General features: G+C 46.1%; 1 protein-coding gene across 1 annotated transcript in view; it reads right to left on the bottom strand.

The window, feature by feature from the left end:
• Window positions 1-13,629, bottom strand: part of SALL4 (spalt-like transcription factor 4) — a 21,278-nt gene extending 7,649 nt beyond the window's left edge. Inside the window, exons 1-3 of the mRNA XM_012656913.1 lie at window positions 13,399-13,629; window positions 1,787-4,114; window positions 884-1,164 (exon numbers count right to left, since the gene is read on the bottom strand). Coding sequence (XP_012512367.1) covers window positions 884-1,164; window positions 1,787-4,114; window positions 13,399-13,528 — 2,739 coding nt within the window. The 5' untranslated portion in view covers window positions 13,529-13,629. The remainder of the gene's footprint in view (window positions 1-883; window positions 1,165-1,786; window positions 4,115-13,398) is intronic.
• Between the last annotated feature and the right edge of the window lie 3,832 nt (window positions 13,630-17,461).

The following is a 17,461-nucleotide window of genomic DNA, read 5'->3' as shown; positions in this document are numbered from 1 at the left end:
CTTGAGCCCAGGAGTTTGAGGTTGCTGTGAGCTAGGCTGACACCACGGCACTCTAGCCCGGGCAACAGAGTGAGACTCTGTCTCAAAAAAACAAAAAACAAAAAGAAAACGCACACTCCCTCTTTCCACCCCATGTTCCACGCCAGGTGCTTTCTGTCCTTGCATGGGAGATTGCGCCCTGGTGAAAGCTTGCGTGAAATCAATTTATCCTAGCAACAATGACGACAATAATACAGACCACCTTCTGGAAGGACCTAGCTGCTCCAGTTTTTAAAAGCAATGGCTGATAACCTAGAGGCTCTATTTTTTAAACTCCAGTGGTACTGTATCATACACACATTTAACTCATGGTATTTATTTCAACTTAGTAGATTAGGAAAACAAAAACCAATGGAGAGTGGTCATCAAGACTTGATGACCATATTACCAATTACATCATAAGACAAATACCATCTATGCCTCCACACTTTATTTCATACATCTGCTTAACTACTCTAAGAAATCACGGTCTCCTAACACTGGACAGAAAACTACCCATGCTGGACTAAAAGACAGGGGCACAAAGTAAATCTCATCCTGTTCCCAGACAGCATCACTGGTAAAACGCACCATTATTTTATGTGCCACTAAGATTAGAAACAGCTATTACCCATTACGGTCACGATGCTTTCTTATCCCACTCACTGTGAGAAGCACTCCAACTTGAAATGTTGTAATGTGAGAAAATATATTTCTTTAAAATATTTCAGGAGCCAGCTACGAGCTGTGACTACATATTCCGCATGGCCTTAACGGAAGAACTCATGCACTGCAGATCACGCCAGTGAAGAGATGCCACTCAACACCCAGCTCCCGCCCCTGCGGAAAGCCCAGAGGAGCCCACCTTCAGGTTGCCCTTGGTGGTAAAAGCTCGCCCACATATGTTGCATACGAAAGGCTTCTCTCCAGTGTGGGTGCGCTCGTGGATCTGCAGAGCGCTGGCAGAGGAGAAGTTCTTCCCGCACCGCGTGCAGCCGTGTTGCTTGGCCTGTCGGCGTGGCTGGGCTGCTAACAAAGGGGTCATCCCTGGGGACAAGGTTGAGGGTCCCACAAACGTGCCAGGAACTTCAACTTTGACATAGGTTGGCTGGGCTCGGATAAATGTTGAAGGGAGACTGCTTCGACCTGGTATGCGGAGGAAAAAAAAAAAAACAAAACCCAAACCTTTATCTTCCAACACTCACTCACTCTTCAAAACAGAAGCCACCTTTAAACTGTGCCTAGACACCATCTTTCTTTAATTTACGATGCAGCTGTTCCCCTATTTTATCATTAAGGACATCAACAAGCACCTCTTAATAGATATGTGCATTTAAAATGAGCTAGTCCTTCCTCCCCTCAAGAGTGATTAATTTGTGAACATTACATTAGGGAGTGGAACCTCAGAATCAAGGAACTACGGCTGATTTCAGCGGCCAAAGAGAAGCACCCACTTCCCCAACATATTTTTATTGGAATTTACTTAAGATTACCCATATGTCTCCACGGGGCTCAAAGACAAAAACAAAAACCAACAAAACAAGCATGCTTCCGTACCCACTGGCATTAACAGCATGTATAAAAGCACGTTCATTACTAGGATAGAGGTAGTTGTTATTTCCCTCTACCCAGAGGTACAGAAAAGCTAACTGCCCTACAGAAGGGGCTGCTTCAGATCATACTCTCCGTTTGTAAATTTTAACCCAGGCTCCTTTTTTGATGACCTTGAGCCCAAAATGGACATAAGTTAAATCCAAAGCTCTATCACCTTCCATCTCAGTGCGGCTGTTCTCGGAGCTCTCAGCTCTGCCCCCAGCATCGGGAGATTTTGACTTGACGCTTTCTGCTTGGCTATTGGCTGGGGAGAGTGCCTGGAGGGACGTGGTTTCCATGATGTCTGGACTTCGGCTCTGATAATCCTGGTCTCCCATCAATGAGGATGAGTCGTTGGTCAAGCCGTCGCTCTCCACTGAACCGTTTTCTCGGCTGCTCTGCCGCTGCAGGCCAAAAGGGGCGGGACCCACTTTCCCTGGAGCATCTAAAGATGCCATCATAGCGAACCCTAGAGTGGGCGATGCAGAGTGGATACTGGTGAGAGGTCCGGGGACCTTCAAAGAGCTACTGGGGCCCTCCTGAGAGCTGACCTCATCTGCATCGACGCTTTCAACATCATCATGGCAGATGGCACTCGTACTGCCATTCTCACCCACCATCACCGGTTCGGGACCCGTAAAGTCACAGGGATTCTCCGGCAGGGGTGTGTTGGGAATCTGACCGCCCATGTGCATCCGAATATGTTGCTGCAACATCACGGCATTGGTAAACTTCTTCTGACAGATGGGGCACGAATGCTGCGTCTTTATGGACGTGTTGGTTCGGTGAACCCCGAGGTGTGTCTTCAAGTTGCCTTTGGTAGAAAAAGCTCGGCCACAGATCTTACACTGGAATGGTCTCTCCCCAGTGTGGGTGCGGTAATGCATCTTGAGGGAGCTTTGGCAGCTTAGGACTCGGTGGCAAATGAGACATTCATTGGGGTCGGTGGCAGCCTTGTCAATGTTTTCCACCAGCTGCTGCAATTTCAGGGTCTCTGATCCTGGCTCCGGGGTCCCACTCCCTTGGAAGCCACCAACCCTTGGGGAATTATGGTTTGGCCCCACCCCAGTGAGTGTGGGTCCACCCTCACTTTCTGGAGAAGGCCCAGGCTGCAGGTCGTTGGGCAATGGGCCACCCATGAGGTCCTTTGGGTTAGTCCCTGAAGAGAGATTTTGAGGTAGCCCTACAGAGGGGGTTACGAGGACAGGTTTGCTGTCTAGAGAGAGACTGGATTCGTCTACAGGGACAGGTACAGAGAGTGCATAGGGGACGCCATTTCCTGCCGCCATTTTGTCCTGGAACTCAGCAAACAGCTGGGGGTTTGCCTTCACCTGGGGATGTCGGTGAAAGTGCACCTTGAGGTTGCCCTTGGTGGTGAAGCGATGACCACAGACAGAGCACACGAAGGGTCTCTCTCCAGTGTGGGAGCGGAGGTGGATCTGCAAGGAGCTATCAGTCCCAAAAACTTTGCTACAGTACTTACACTTGTGCTTGTAGAGGATGGCCTCGTCTTTGGGTTTGACATCCACCGCAGAGATGTTCGGTGGCTTCCCTTTCCCTTTCTTGGATGGGTCTAGTGCCACAGTGGAGAAAGGACTCTGGAAGAACACCGAGCCCGGGGTCTGAGGGAGCAAAGCACCCGGGAGGCGAGACATGACATTCGGGAGCACCCTTGTCCCATCCGGCTTCAGTGCAAAGGGTGTCAGCCCCGAGGACAGAGAGCTGGCAGTGGAAGGGACGTTGGCATGAGGTAGCTTGGCTTGTTTCAAGGCATCCAGAGACAGAGCTGGGCTTCCAGCTTTCTGGCTGAGCAAAGCCACAGCTGCGGAAACCTGCTGGGACATGTGGCTGCCCAGGGTCTTCAGGGTGTCGGCTCCCGCCCCGCCCGCGTGGAGGGCATGGGCGGCCCACATGTTCACCTGAACGCGGATCTGCTCGGTGAGCTGGATCTGCTGTAGCTGCTGCTGCTGCAGACACAGGATCTGCTCGAGGACCCACGGGATGCTGTTGGCACCGGGCACGGGGGCTGGCAGTGCATCCGCACTCCGCTGATTCACCGCCACCTTGGTGCCCCGGAGTGCCTGCAGAGTCACATTAGTGTTGGCCACTTTGCCTTTGGGTAAATAGCTTATGTCCTGGGGTGTGGGTGGCAGAGCTGTCTCTGTCTTTAAGTACACCACTGACTCCACACCCGGCTTCTCCTTCACGTCCCCTGAGCTGCCACTGTGCTCCCTATGACCGTCCCTACTGCTCGGACTAGGTGGCTGGTGACTCAGCACAGCTCCGGAGAAGTCTTCTGAAGGCACTGGCCCCTCACTGTCATTCATGATGAGGACAGGTGGACTTTTAGTGCAATTTTTCTTATGTTCCAAGAACTCAGAGATGCTAAAGAATTCCGCACAGCACTTCTCGCAGACGTGAGTCTCCTCCCGACGAAGGCGCTTTGCCGTCGCTTCCTCCCCACTGGCTTCCTCATCATTCCCTGGGTGGTTCATTGGAGCACCTGTGACAAGAGAGAAAAGGCTAAGAACTGTGCCCCTCAAAAAAGTTTGGGGGAAGAATACCAGCTCACAATCTAACAGAGGTCTTTGTTATCTGTATTCCAACAAGCAGGAGATAGTGTGAGGGAAATAAAATCATCACAGTGTCTGAACGAACGAACTAAGTGCTTATGCTATTGCTGGACGTGTCCCCCCTGCCCCCCCGAAAAGATATGGCCAAGTCTTAACCCTAACCCCATACCTGTGCATGTGACCAACCACACTTGTGCATGTGACCTTATGTGGACACAATCTTTGCTCGTGTAAGTTGGCCCCTAAACTCAATGCCTGGCATCCTTTTAAGAGGAAGGAAGCGGAGGTTTGAGACAGAGACAGAGATAATCAGGCCATGTGAAGACAGAGTTAAGTGGCTATAAGCCAAGGATGGCTGGAAGCCAACTGAGGGTAACAGATGAGATTCTCTCTTAGATCCTCTAGAACAGCAGTCCCCAACCTTTCTGGCACCAGGGACTCATTTCACAGAAGAGAATTTTTCCATGGACAGCGGGGCTTGGTGGAGCTCTGCAGCCTGGGGGTTGGGGACTGCAGCTCTAGAAGGAACCAACCCTGCTAACACCTACATTTTAAATGCCTGGTCTACAGAACAGTGAGAGGATCAATTTCTACTGTTTCAAGGCACCCAGTTTGTGGAAGTAGCCCCAGAAAGTGCATATGATTTGTTAAAATAATTTCTGTCCAAACCCTGTGCACTCCACTCAGAGCTAGCTTGCAAAGACAAATGGATTTCACGCAGTCAATAAAAAGGACATTGGAAACCTGCTCAAATAATGGTCGTCGGTCTCCCTCCTGGGCCCATTGAAAGAGAAATTGCAGTAAACCACTCATTCAACCCGTGTAATGACCATCTACCTACCAGGGACCATAAAAGTTTGAAGGCAGCAACAATTATGATGGCAATACTAAATTCACTTGAAATATGGAGAACACCACACTGTGAATTCAGATAGGAAGGCCAAGAGAGATCTCTAGGAATAAATTCATAGATGGGAAAACATTGGGGGGAGGGGAAAGACTGCAAGGATAAGAAGGATATGATCATAGAAAGACTTCATTTATCTTCCAAGTTATGAAAAACCCCATTGAAAAGTCTTAACAGTTAGGACATTAAAATCAAACACAGCCCTATTCCTAAAAATGATTGATCCATGGATTTCTTTTATAACCTGGGCCTATTCACTTTAGGGTTAGTGCTAGCCTTTGCGTTCTGACTCCTTGGGCTTGTGCTTTTGCCAGATGCTTGAGGTCCTTTGCATAAGAAGCCTGGGGAAGTCTCTGGAAGCCACCCCATTGTTCTCACCTCCCTGCTGTGCCCTTGTACACCCCCATCACTAAGAAGCCCACTGGAGCTTGGGGCTTCAGGACAAAGACCTGGGCATCTCAGAGCCTATGAGAATCTAAACTACACAGACGATCGGACAAGTATACAGCAACCTAGGTATGAAGAAGGGTATTTTTGGCAGAAATAAATGTTTACAGCAGCAAAGAAGTACATTTTGTTCCACCCATAGTACAAAAATTACACAGAATTTCTGTATGCCACAAGAAGTTAAGTAAAAAAAAAATAGGTTGCAGAACAGTATATAAACAAAACATGACCATTTTGTTTAAAACAAAACCCGCACTTGAAAAGTACAAATGCATGGAGAAAAGACCGGGAAGGGTTCCCACCACTGTAAAATACATTATTACTTTTTAGGTTAGCAAATTAGCATATTTTATCTTTCAACTTCTTGGGTGATTATACTTCTTAAAACCATGGGCTTTTTTGGACCGAGCAATTCACCAACAGTTTGGACGAGAGACTGATCTTAAAGCATGGCCTTAATAAACTGTCTTAATCTTTACTAATTTCAGACTGGGTATTAACATGAAATTTTTTGTGAGTTGGGGGTAGGCCAGGGCCAATCTAGCTATCGTCTGTCAGTAACAGGGCAGATATAGTAAGAAGATCTACTAAATACACATAATAGGATGGCAACCTCATGAAATAGATGCCTGGATTAAGTAAAGTTATCAGTTGAACCAGGACTGCTGAGAACAGAGACTTGCAGTCATCGAATGCCTAACTCATTCAACAACACTGCTCACCTCCTACTGTGTGCAAGGCAGGGGCCAGGGGCCCAGTGGTGAAAAGATGAGCCCAATATCCCCTGTAATTCAGACTGTGCACCCCCAGATGCCCCAAACTATAATCATTCAATCCCATTAAATAGCAACGCCATTTAAAGAATGGAAAACCTGAGACTCTGAGAAGTGACCTGCCCAAGGTAACAGAATTAGAAATTAGTGACAGATAACTTTCTTTTTTTTTTTAGCCCTCCTGCAGATAACTTTGGAACACTTACTATATATGTGCCGGGGCAATTCTACACAATTTATGTTATTAACAGCTCTAGAAGACAGGGACTATATTCTTACTTGACAGAGGGGGACACTGAGGCACAGAGGATAGTACCTTCCCCAAGATAATACACATGGTAAACTGCAGAGCCAACACAAAAAGCCAGGCATAGGTGTCCAGACCTTCTTTCTGAACCCTTTTGTACAATGCCCATCACGTTTCTTCTGTTAAGATTGCAACTATCTTTCCTCCCACAGAAACCCTAAGCACGACAGGAAAGCCAGGGAGGTTGGGTTGGTTAGGAAGGGGTGAGAGTAGAACACTTATTACTGTCTTGTTTCTAGAACTTCCAGGTAGAGTTCCCTTAGTAGGTACAGTACAAAACCCTTCTTAAGGCCTCAGTACTGCCCCATTCAGCCCTATTTCAAAAGTTAAAAATACTTGTCAATTCCTAGACCCCTGGGAACTATTTAGCAGGGAACTCCCAATTCCCACATAAATAGTATAATATGTATCTGTTCAATTTCCCAAGACTTGAAATGCAGTGTTCATGGGAGTGTCACCCTGCACAGTCTTTCTGGAAAGGCAATCTCGGCAACTATGTGTCGAGAACTTTAAAAAGTGAAATCTTTAAAAAAGTTTCTCTTGTGGGGGAAATACACACTATTGGTAGGTGTGTATAAATGGATACAGCTTTTTCAGTGAGTGGTCTGGCAACATTTTAATTTTAGTGCAACTTCCCTTTGACCCAGCAATTCCTGTGTTAGGAATTTTCTTTCTGTAATACAAGGATATTTCTTGCAGCATTTCTTATATCAACAGACAGCCACAACAAAAACAGATGCACCCTGGTCAGCCAGCAAGTTTTTGGTTAAATAAATTAGGGTAGAGAAAAGATGAATACTTTGTAGCCTACAAAAATAGAACAGACTACATTATATGTGTGGCTCTACAGGACAACTGTCCAGGATTTTATTAATATTTTAAGAGGAGAAAACAAGGGCAGAAAACAGGATGTATATATAATGTGCTACCATTTATTTGTGTTTGCGCGAAAAGATATAAATACGTACACGGAAAATTTGAAATGATAAAAAAGAAACCGTTGCTGGTCTCCACCTCCAGGAGAGTGAGTCTGAAGACTGGAAGAGAGAAACTTTATAAACTGTACATACTTTTGTACCATGGCTTCTTCTTTTAAATTAGCATCAAAAGCCCCCCAGAAAGCAAAGCCATCTCCTTAGTCAAGCAGGACCTCTTTAATTTGCCCTTTGTCTCAGCTACTCTACTTACGGAAATCTTTAATAAAGCCCATGCAAAAATGTTAACCACTCCATTCCACATTTTAAGGGCCAAAGCTACTCACTACTACCACCCTCCCCAAACAAGGACAAAAACTTACACTTCAGACTCTTGTACCTCAAGCCATTTATCTTCCTAGCCATGCAATGGAACAAGTATCTTTGTTCCCATTTTGCAGATATGGGAAACTGAGGCTCAGAAATAATTAAATGGCTCAAGAAGACATACTGCTAGCTAGAATGCAGAAGTGCAAGTACTGGATTCTTAGATACTATTTTAAAAGCACTACAATGAGTGGCCCAATTCACAATTGTTTCTTCTACAGCAGAGTTTTCCCAAAATTTTTCTTTTTTCATTTCACCCCTCTATGGACACTTTTCATTTTTTTCCTAATCACCTCTCCCATGATATTTTAACATCACAAACATATTGTATACGTGGATGTACTGTGGTCCTGTGGAAGGCCACAATCCATTGTAACATCAATAAATGTTTTGTCCCTTCCCCCCAAAACAATTTTCATCCCCTTACGGGCAATATCCCCTAATTGAAATCGCATGTTCTAAAGCAGACATTTTTAAACTGGGGTCTGTGAAATTAGGTAAGAAAAAAATAAATATCTTCACTAAGCTCAAGTAAAAGTCAACATTTCTTTCCATCAGCAACATAAGCACACCACAGTAGTCTTAGCAGAAACTGTGACTTCTGTCATCAATGGAAACCACGAACAAATTTTTATGTTGCTATGGTTGTTGCATGACTTGGAAATTTTGGTGGTTACCTGATAGGCTGTTAGATTTCGTTATTCACTTTATTAGTAAAGAGGCATATATTCCTAAAATCATAAATGTTTTCATTTTTGATAACTATATTTCAATGAAATTTACTTTATGTATTTAGACACATCATGTTGAGAAGGGATCTACGGCACAAAAAAGGTTAAGCTCCCCTACGCTAGAAGGAGCCAGCAGTTCCCAAGAGTGATTTACAGCCTGAATACCAGCTTGCTTTCGCTGTATACACAAGCTCACCTCTTCTGTAGCCTCCAAGCAATACCAGCAACATCCCACTTGAGTCTTAAAACAGCAGCAGCTCTGTTTGCTTGTGCAGTAAAAAGTACTTCTACATCCAGACCACCATTGGCAAATACTCAAACCTTATTTGCCAAGGAGTAAGAAGATTCTGTTATGAACCATTGCAGGGTATGCGCTTAAGTTAACCCAAAAGAAAAAAAAGCGAAGTTCGGATGGGATTACACAGCAACTAGTTCTTCCATCCCTCTACCCCACCCCCACCCCGAATTTTAGGAATGTTATCTCTCAGCATCTAGTTATCCAATAAGTTTGAAGAATGCAGTAAACCCAGCAGGGGTCTTAGATTCAATCACTGCCAAATGGATAGAAAATACTCCTACTATTATATAGGAAGAAAGTTCGTCTACTAGAGGCCAATTAAATTATGGAGACACTAAAATGCTTTAAAAATAAAACTCGTATATCCTGATAAAAGTGTTATGACTCAAGCTTATCTTTTTTTCATCCCTACATTAAAAGAACTACAAGGAGCAGATTATCTGAAGCACACATATCTTCCACCCTCCCCACCCCCAGCATAATTGCTTACCAAAAAACAAAAGGAAATTATGTCCTGAAGTATTGAACCAGTTGAAAGAAAGCACCCTTTTATCAGTTTAACTTTAACACTTCAGTAGAAAGCCTTTAACTTAATTCGTAGATGGCAAATTAGACCTGAAATTAAGTTTCTACTTAATTAAGATTTGAAAAAAAAAAAAAAAAAGAAAGTTTCAGACAGCCTTGGATTAAAATTCTGGGAGTCTGCTAAAAAGGAAAAAAGAGTAAAAGGCTCAAACAAGACTTTATATGCGCTAAGTCTCTCTGCTATCAAGGTTATAGGGATGTGTCCCACTCTGCCTCAACTGGAGTTCCCAAGCACGTCTGTGAACTCCATGAGGGCAGGAGCTTTTGTTGTCTCCTTCCTCTCTGCCAGAGCCCCCTGAAACAAAGCCTGCCACAGACATAAAATTTGTTGTAAAAAAAAAAAAAATGGATTATGGTGACTGGCAATGCTGTTGTGGTCTAGATTTAGTGGTCTTTAAAAATCTTTAGGTTTTTTTTTAAATAATCAAATGTACAACAGGTTAATAGATAAGAAAGGGAACTTCTTTTTAACTCTTTTCATCGTTTTTTCCCAGGGCAGCAAGGCCCAGAGAAACCAACCAAATGCAAACATTACTTTATTTCCAACTTGCTTCCCTGGGACCACTTAATCTAAAGCTTGCAAAGACCCATCTCAACATTTTAAAAAACAGTGGAGGAGAGATCACCAAACCCAACCAACCACTAAACATGGCTCCCTCATCAAAGAAAACAGAAAACTGCCATCAGGATTGTAAAAACTCCTTGGATTCAGAGCAAGGCTAAAACCAAGCTGGACAAGGCACCAGGCAAAGCCATTTCGCAACCAGGTGTTGCAATTTCCTCTAAAATGGATTAACAATACAATCCCAACACACAGTAAGCCTTCTATAGTTGAAATTATCTAAAATAGTGTGTTTTATCACCCCTGTATAGAGGAAGAACCCAAAAGCTCACAAAAATCAAGCCGGCCTCAAGGTCGCACAGCTGAAAGTCATACAACCAGACTGGAATTGCAGCTCTCACTCTGAAACGTTACCAAAAAACCTAACTTCCCAGGCACCAACCCTACTTTTCACATTTTAAAAGAAAATACTAATTTTATACCCTGCCTCCTAAGGCTAAGGTGGCCCCCTAACCCCCAACTCAAGAGGAAGGCCGCAGGAATGACAAAGTATCATTTCCTTGTGCACTGGAGTGTGCTCTACATTATTATGGTGAGGGGATGCATTTTACAACGCAATTTATTTTTAATCAACAGAAGGGGTTGTGGGCAAATTGCAGCCCCTCTCTCTATGGGAAACGCAGATGAAGTCTAACACAGAAAGTTGGCCTGAAACCTTAACCAATACTCAAATTCTTCCAGCCAGTGCAAGTCATTTTAGTCGAGAAACTGAAAGCTAGTAAGCTATCTGAAATTTGTGAAACTTAATCGTCGATGTTTGTAATCCCGTTCAACACAAAGGGCATTTGAAACTCTTTTGAGAAAATGCTAATTTCCCTGTATGTAGTGTTAGCCTCCCCGACCACCTGCAGATTTTTTGATCTGCTAATTGATCGCCAGACACCGTTTCCCTCCCTCGAAAACTGCATTCTCTAATGGCTTTGCAAAATAAGACCAGCCCAATCTTAACTTTCAAAATTATACTTATCATATATACATTCAAGCTGATCAAACGCACACAGCTAGCATACAGCCATTAAAAACGTACTGCTTGGGAAAACGACCTTCGGTCCCAAGGCGGCAACTGGAGGCTCTGCAAACACATCCTAGGATCGAGGAATTCTTTCCAAGAATTCCAAAGATTTAGCAAAGACGAGCGGGCACAGACGGCGACCGCGCAGGCCAGGGGCGCCCACCGTCGGCCCGGCCCGGGCCAGGGCTCTCCATTCGCCCAACCCGTCCCACCCACCAGGTGTGAGCCAGTACCTGCGAAGAGACCCGCCTCCCGGCAAAGGGCTCGGCTTCAGGATGGGCCTCCAGGGGGCGCCCGCGCGCAACCCGGCCGGACTGTCCGCTACCACCCTGGTGATCAATAGCGAACTCCCCTCCCAAACCGCGGTGGGAGCGCACGGCCAGGCCCGAGATCCCGGCCCGGCTCAGCTTCACTCTGATCTCAGACTCAAACCGCCGTTAATCGCAGAAGCCCTCCCGTAACAAGCACACTCCCGTCACCCACCGAGGTGCCAAATCACCGAAAGCCCCACTTCTGTGCGCCCACCCAAAAGGAAGGGGGAAGGGGAGGTCAGCGCAGGACCAGGGGAGGGGTCAGAGCCAGGAGCTCGCCCCTCCTCTCCGGAGGAAGCAGGCGGGCCGAGGGTTAACCCTTTTGTTCCAGGTGGGCCCGGCGACCGAGCCTGCACGCTCCGCTCATCCCCCCACCCCCCCACCCAGGCACAAAGAGAGTCCATCCCGGCTGCTGAGACCCCGGGTGTGCGCTGCCCTGACCACCGCGCGCCCCGAAACGCACAGCCGCCCGCTCGGCCAAGCCGATCCTTCTAATTTGCCCTGGAAAAAATGTTATTTAGGGAAAATGGGGGATTTCATCGATCTATTATAAATCTGGGGAATGTATTACATGCTCTCCTCGACAAAAAGGGGAGGGAACAGTAGCCAAAAAGTAGCGACCGTCTTCTCAGGAAAACCAGGGCTCGGAACGTGCAGGGCTGCGGCGCACACCTCTCTGCGGCGGGGCAACTGGAAAGCAGGCGGGGAGACGAGGGAAGCCACGAACGAGACCCGAGAGGGGGTTAAAAACGCCCCCTCCCCCCACGCGTATGCTAAAAACTTATCAGGCGACAATTTGGCGGGCCGGGCCGGACGGGAGATAGTGGGAAATCGACTCGCTCCAAGAACCTCGGCGGTCAAGCGATTAAGTAGAAGGGGACTGTGCCCCGCCGCTCCCGGCCCGGCCGGGGTCCCGAACTCCTCTCGACCCGGGGGACGCTCGCCGCGGACGCGTGGGCCGGGTCAGCCGCGACCGCCCAGCCCTGGCCCGACCTCTCCCCTTTCACCTCCGGGGCGCGAATTTGGAGATCCGGGCGCCCCGGGAAAGCCGCGCAGAACGCGAGGCCGGGGCTCCCCAGCGGGGCTGCGCGCCCGCCTCCCCGGCCCCCGGGCTAGCACCCCTCGGGCCGGCCGCGGTTATTTTTAGGAAGTCGGAAATCAAAGATGGCTGGAGGTCAGGCCCCGAAAGGTTAGGGCGAAGATCGGCAGGCGGCGCAGCCCGGAGAGAAAAGGCGAAAACCAAAAAAAAAAAGAAATGTTTTAAAAAGGAAAATATCGTGCTTTCCTCCCCCCCACCTCTCCGGACCTTCCAGTCGGCTCCGCAGCGCGGGTGGCCTGCACCCCAGCTCCCGGGGGTGGGGAGAGGTCGCGCTCCCTCCCCCCCTTGGCTCGGGAGGGGCGCGAGCAACAGATCGCCCTCCTCCGGGGGGTCTTCCAGGGGTGCGCCCCTCCGCCAGCCCCCTAGAAAAGCCCCCAGGGGGTGGTGCAGAGGGTGGGGATCCCCGGGGTTCTTTCTTTTAAAAGCGGCGCAGGGGAGGGGGGGCCTAAGTCACAACGGGGGGGCACTAGTGAGGGGAGTGGAACCAATTAAGAGAGGGGCAGAGGACAAGGAGGGAAACCTTTCAGGAGTGAGGGGGACAGAGGAGAGGGTGGGGGTCAACTTCACAGTAAGATGGGAGAGAGCTGGGGTGCAACTTACACGAGAGGAAAAGAGAAGAAAGTGTGTAATTTGCAAGGGCGCGCGGGGGGGGGGTCCGCGGAGAAAGAAGCTGCTGCCTCTCCCCGCCGGAACCGGACCCCCGGATCTCCGCGGCAGAGCGTGCGCTGGACGCCGCCCGCTCCCCGAAGCCCGCGCCCTCGGGGATCCCGCGCACGTCCGGGAGGCTCCCCTCCCCGGGCGGGCGCCCCGGCCCCCCTCACCCGGCTCCGCCGCCGCCAGCGCCGCTGGGGCCGCATCTGCGAACTCCGGGGTCGGCTGCCGCGGCTGTGGCTCGCCCTGGTCCTCCTCCGAGTTGATGTGCTGGGGTTTCGCCTGCTTGCGCCTCGACATGGTGCGAGCATCGGGGCGCCGGGACAGCCGCGGTTATTTGCCCTCTCCGCCACAAATTCCTGGAGTTGGGAAATTTACCCCCCTTCGGCCGGAACGCGCATGTCCCAGTAATTATTATTATCAATAATGCATTGCGATTTATCATGAGCCCTGACAGCTGATTGGCCTGGGTCCAAGACCTCAGAGATCATTTAAATAAGCCCTCATTGATCAGGGAGGGGCGAGGCATTCTGGGCTTTGTAGTCCGGCCCCGCATGCGACAAAGGCGTGTTCGTCAGGGGAGCGCAGCTAATTAGCATCCGGGCTCAGATTGGCCCGGGCGGGGACGAAATCCGAGGGGGACCCATCCTCGCTCCAACTGTCTGAGTCCTTGGAGAGGAAAAGAGAAAGGGGGAAAAATATGTTCTAATTAAAAACTGGGAGCGTACGTAGAAGTTTTGGATCGGGTGTATTTGGTAGTATGCTCCAAAAATTACTTTTATAAGGTTAATATCCACCAGCCGGGGGGAAAGGTCTTTTCACAGTGGAATATTTTGGCTCAATTTTTACATCTACAAAAACAAAAAAGAAAACAAAACCGAAAATTCCCCAAACCAGAGATGTGACTCGTGTCCCCTCCCATATTCTTTTTGACTGAAATGTTTAAATTGAGTCTGGAGAAGACTGAAACATGGTGAATGTGGTTTATTCACCCCTCCCTTCCATCTCAACTCTTAAAGCGAGCTTGGAACTTCCAAAATTTCAGATTACCCCTTACGATGATTTATCTCCTTTAAACACTAATAACCGCTCCAGGACTCTTGTTCACAAGGATTAGTTTATTGTTACAAAAGGGACCTTGATTTTCTTTTTAACTTTAAAATGATTGGCTACTAAATATAGGAAAGTCAGATTATAAGCTAGCATAGTGGGAGATAATATCAAAGCAGTAAGCAATTGCATTTCCCCCCCCAAGCCATAAATGTCTGATAACACCATATTTGCTTACTAAGACAATGCTCTTACATTTCCCCTGGAACAGCAATGGGGCATTGTCAGAATAACTGGGTATTACTAATTATTATTGGAATTTTTTGCAATACAGACTTTATTACAAAAAGGTGTATAGTTCAAAGTGATTTTATCATTCTGACACGGGGATGCCTGGAATTTTCTAAAGTTGGGTGTGCATGTGTATATGATATATGTATATACATTTATACTGTAAATCTGTATATATTTAATCTGGCTAAGTGTTTTGCACAATGTAAATGCTCAATAAATGTAGAATGAATGATGAAACCTTCAGCCTTCTAAGTTGTGATTGGTGTTTCCATAACGCCTCTGGGCATGCGTCTTTCTTTGGCATTTACTTCATTGTAAGGGACTGTGCAACTATAAACCCTTCCTCCACATTTGTGCATTGCGTTTTCTTGATTAGTTATTCATCACGTTCCCAGCTTGTAAGCTCATCAGGAATGCAAGCAAAATAGAATGCCGGGCTCACAAATGTGTTCACCTGGGTGTTTGGACAACCTAAGGCAGAAAATAAATCAGCTTGAATCTTTGATATTCGTGGCCATCAATAAAAACTTCTTGAAGGAAGGTTAACCTCCAAGTTTTGAGTCTCTGTTTGAAAACGTGTTGCATTGTTTTATGTACATCTAAAGCAAGTAAGATAGAATTGCAGCCAACAGCTAGGTTGAAAAGGTAAGAATTCAGTTTAATAATACATGGAAGCATTTTAGAATTCTGATACTGAGTAAAAAGGCCAATTAACACCTGCCTTGCTGACTAATCTACTGATATTCCCAACACCTTTTCTGTGTAAGGTAGTGTGGCAGGAGATGTAAGTTATAAATCTAAGTGTGCAGTAGGTTTATAGCTCAAAAAATATTATTGCTGTAAGGAAAACTTCATTTATGATATTTATTTATTTATTTTAGTAGGTGATAGTTGTAACATGTTAGCCATTTCTGCTTAGAACAAGATGAAGTTGTACCACTGGCATTTCCAAGTGATAGCAATAATAACCAATTGAGCTCCAGTACCTGGCACAGACTGCACTAAATGCACACTGCCTTGTTTTATCTTCCCAGGTAGGAGGGCACTATTGTCTTCTCCATTTTGAAAATGAGGAAACGGAGGCTCAAAAACGTGACGTGAGTTAATTAAGAAGTGGCTGAGCTTGTGATCACTTCCTAAGTCTGACTTCAAAATTCTTCCCATTGCATCCCTATACCTGTCATCCAGCAACAGCTGAATATAGACAAGACATCTAAGAATGAAAAATTGGAGTTATAGTAATCATGTGTTAAATTAAAACTGTCCTGGAAAAATCTAAGATCTGTGGAAATCACTCCGACAGATAATGTCAAGACGTTTCTCTCAAATGGAAACCTTCCATGAATGTCGTACCAAGAAAAGAAGAACACAGTACTATGTTTTGAATCTCCCCACAATTTAAGAGTTTGCAGCCAGGAGCCAGTAGATGGAAAATGAAGCAAGACCCTGGAGCAAAGCAGAGGATGTAATAGAAAGCAAGTCCCTAATCAAAGGTTATTTCTTGTATTTCCAGAATGCAGTCGAGTTGTTATTACATTTGTTATATATTTGCTTCAAAGAAAAAGAAAGTTATTTCTTAAGTAACCAAAAGACCTGGGTGGGACCAGAGTTAGAAAAGAAAATGTTCAGGATAAAGGATGATACTAAACTTTCTAATGTTAATGTCTTTTGTTAGGTGATTGGGTTTATATAATCCAGGGGTGGGGAACCTGCGGCCTTAAGGCCACATGTGGCCTGCGAGGTCCTTAAGAGCAGCCTTTTGACTGAATCCAAATTTTACAGAACAAATCGTTTTATTGAAAGGGGTGCAGCAGAGAAAGATGAAGCTTTTCTTGCCTCCTTTGGTGCTTAAGAAAGAACAATCTTGAAATCGGAAGGCCGCGGGATTATATTATAATCCAATCATTTTCAATGTTTACGCCCAGGTAGGGATTTTCAAGACATGCACTTATTGGTGTGTTTTTCAGCAATCTATGAATACTGAGGTTTTACTGTTCATAAAAAGATTTAGGATGCATAATTGCATTTTATTCTCACTAAAATCCTTTTTTATTTCCATTTCATTGATGGGAAAACCAAAGCTCGTAGCTCCCGTTAGCACCTCGTGAATAGTAACAAATGCGTGCTGAATTCTGCATTCAGTAACTTTCCAGTTAAAGGGTATAGGTCTCAGTGGAAAGCAGATTTTCTGACGCTCTCCGCAAAACCTCACCCCTGTTCCTTTCTGCAAGGAACCTTTTTCCTTCCCTTCCACTGCTCACCTATTAGTGTCTTCAATCTTCTAGAAGCCAATACTTTTTATAGCACAGTTTAAAACGTTTAATGACATATTAATTGTATATCTGTTTATTGCTTATTTCTGACACTGCAAGCTCCACGAGGGCAGACACCGTCCCCACTGTGTCCCTAGCACTTAGCCACAGTAATGGAACACAGAAGTCACAACAAATATTAAATAAATAATGAGTCAATCAATGAATGGTGAATGACTTTGGGGGCCTGAATAGAAAATAAAGTATTAAAGGCAGTGGTTGGTGAGTATGCAAAATGGTGTAGCCACTATGGAAGACAGTTTGGCAGTTCCTCAAAAAATGATCCAGCAATTCTTCTTCTGGGTATATACCTGTAAGAATTGAAAGCAGGGTCGCAAAGAGGTATTCGTACCTCCATGTTTGTAGCAGAATTATTCACAATAGCTAAAAGGTGGAAACAACCCAAATATCCATGAATGAATAGACACAATATGGTATACACAAACAATGGAATATTTTTCGGCCTTAAAAAGGAAGGAAATTCTGACACATGCTACAATGTGGATGAACCTGGAAGACATTATGCTAAGTGAAATAAGCCAGTCACAAAAGGACAAATACTATATGATTCCACTTA

The sequence above is a fragment of the Propithecus coquereli genome, unplaced genomic scaffold, assembly GCF_000956105.1.
Source record: "Propithecus coquereli isolate 6110/MARCELLA unplaced genomic scaffold, Pcoq_1.0 Scaffold527, whole genome shotgun sequence".
NCBI classification, from domain to species: domain Eukaryota; kingdom Metazoa; phylum Chordata; class Mammalia; order Primates; family Indriidae; genus Propithecus; species Propithecus coquereli.
Note: the sequence above shows the minus strand (reverse complement) of the source record. Positions and strands in the feature narration are given on the sequence as shown.